This window comes from Sinocyclocheilus anshuiensis, unplaced genomic scaffold, assembly GCF_001515605.1.
Source record: "Sinocyclocheilus anshuiensis isolate Anshui unplaced genomic scaffold, SAMN03320099.WGS_v1.1 scaffold68, whole genome shotgun sequence".
NCBI lineage: Eukaryota > Metazoa > Chordata > Actinopteri > Cypriniformes > Cyprinidae > Sinocyclocheilus > Sinocyclocheilus anshuiensis.
Genome location: NW_015555741.1, coordinates 518,709 through 521,215, shown reverse-complemented (window position 1 = coordinate 521,215; position 2,507 = coordinate 518,709). Strand labels below are relative to the sequence as shown.

The following is a 2,507-nucleotide window of genomic DNA, read 5'->3' as shown; positions in this document are numbered from 1 at the left end:
ATATTAGCAGGATTTCATTTTTGTGTGTGTGTGTGTGTGTGTGTGTGTGTGTGTGTGTGTGTGTGTCAATTTTTGCAATATTTTTTCGCCTTTGTCGCAAAGGAAAAAAAGGATAGAATATTGATAGGATTTAATATTTAAATTTATGGTATTATATAATTAAATTCTCATTTTGCAATTATTTTGTATGTATTTAATATAACTAAATACATTCTCAGTTTATGTGCATTATAATTATTGTTGCTAATATGGATATTAATAGTATTAATAGGATAATTTATTAGTAGGATTTAATATTTATATTGACAGTATTATATTTTATTATTATTATGTAATTACATATGGTCTCAATTTATGCGCAATATACATTTTTCTTCTTTTAGTTGCCGATGTGATTTTTTTTGTGATCTCAATCAACAAATAGACATCTATCTGAAACTTTAGAGTTTTTGCCAAGCTACTTCCAGAATTTAAAAAATAAATAAATAAATACAAAATGAAAGTTTCACCTTGTAGCAAATTTTTGCATTTTTAAAAATATTGTGGCTGCAAATTTGTACTTGATGTGAAAAGTCCTTACTCGTCCCTCAGCACAGCGACTCACAGCTCTGGCGCGCTTTCTCTTTCTCTCTCTCTCTCTCTCTCTCTCAGTCTCACGAGCGAGTGAGCACACGTCTGCACCAGCGCTTTCACGCCTGGACTCAGCGCTGGGTGAAGGAGCACGTGACCAGAGACATGGCTGCTCAAACCAGCAGGTGGCTCATGGGAGAAGGGCGGGAGGGACTGGTGCCCTGCTCCACCACATGTGACCCCCAGATCCTTCACTTCCAGCGCATTAATAAGTACAGGGTCCAGTACGGCAGCGCCCACAAGAGCCCGTGACATCAGCGGAAAGGGGCGGAGCTCAGCGACGACGTGAGATTTTTAACAGTGTTTTTGTTTTCCTTTTTTTATAAGCTGTTCCTGCAGAAACGCAGGTCGCCCAGTGCCAAAAAACACGGGGTTGAAGACCTGTCAGTCAAACCCAGCCCGGACCAATCAGCACAGCCCTTTCCGTAGACCAACCCACCGATCCGATACATATAACGGATTCCGCGCATCTCTTGAACGCCAGTCGAGTGTGTTCGCTGGTTTTTGATAGTTAAAACAGGCAGCAGATCCGAGAAAAAGTGGCAGAAAAGTCTGAATCAGACTTTTTACGAAAACAGAAAACAAAAACGTTTCGGGATAAGTGCACTTAGCTTTAACGTGACTTTGAGAGATTTATTCTGCCACATTTCAGAGAGCAAAAAATCTGAAGTGCGAATTTAACATTGTAATATTAGAATGAAAAAATTCCGTTTTTACTTAAAAATATAGGCAAAAAATATATAAATGCGACAGCAATAAAAGTCCAAGGCCTGTGTGAAGGCATGTTATGAATCAGAAAACACACTTATATCTGCTCCATACACCAGCTTACAGTGAACATGACCTGTGAATCACACACACACACACATAGTTCAACAGTTTTGTAAATACAGTGTAAATAATCACCAGACCTTTTTTATGCCAGATGTGTGTTGTGTTCAGTGCTTCAGTGTGGCGTTTAGGAAGAAAAAAGCGGGAACCACATGGAAAACGATGACAGGATGGTTTATTACAGTTTTTACCAAAGGGAGTCGATTATTAAGGTTGGGGTTTGTTTTCTTTCTCCTTTTGTGTGTTTCCTTTGCTCTTCTATTTTGTCTTCCTTTCTTTTTCTTTTTTATTAGTAAAAATGTTAATTTTGCAAAGTAGAAATGTATCCAGGTTCTTGTTTTTGCAATGGAAGTTTTTATAAGAAAAAAAAAAAGCATTTTAATTTTTGAAGTTTGAATACGGATCTTGTTTCTGTACACTTTTATCACTGACCATTTTGGATTGACCTATAGCCGTGTCCTCTGGCAAACACACGCAGACACAACTCTTATGAATGTAAAGGTCTTCTTTATCGTTGTCAGAGGTTTCAGTCTTCACTCTGGATAGATTTCTGCTGGACAAATCTAAATCTAAATATATATACACATTTTAAAAATGAGTCACAAAGCATGTCTTTTCTGTGGATCATTATAGACCCTTTATTTGCATATTATTTAAATTAATAAAAATTACATTTGTAGCATACACATTTGGCTTGTTTTTGAATTATTCATGTTATGCAAAAATGTGATATTTGCTGAAATGCACTGAGTGCAATATGTTTTGTTGGTGATCAGGGTGTAGTTGTCATCTGTGGCCACCAGGAGGCAATGCACCTCCTAGATTTGATGCTCTGCGGTTTCAGAGTTTCTCTATAGAGGAAGGTGGTTCTGTGTCCTTGTTTGTTTATATATATATATATATATATATATATATACATATATTAAATAGTATTAAATATTTTAGAATTTAACTAAAAGCTACATAAGTTAATATTTGTAATATTTATTATTATATTTTATATTTTACATCGCTATACATATTTAAATTTTTTAAATTTTAAATAT

The 2,507-nt window shown here is 35.5% G+C and overlaps 1 protein-coding gene across 1 annotated transcript in view; it reads left to right on the top strand.

Annotated features, from left to right (window-relative positions):
- Positions 1 to 2,137, top strand: part of LOC107673263 (paired amphipathic helix protein Sin3a-like) — a 37,130-nt gene extending 34,993 nt beyond the window's left edge. The window contains exon 21 of the mRNA XM_016466779.1: positions 652 to 2,137. Coding sequence (XP_016322265.1) covers positions 652 to 882 — 231 coding nt within the window. The 3' untranslated portion in view covers positions 883 to 2,137. The remainder of the gene's footprint in view (positions 1 to 651) is intronic.
- The last annotated feature ends 370 nt before the right edge of the window (positions 2,138 to 2,507 follow it).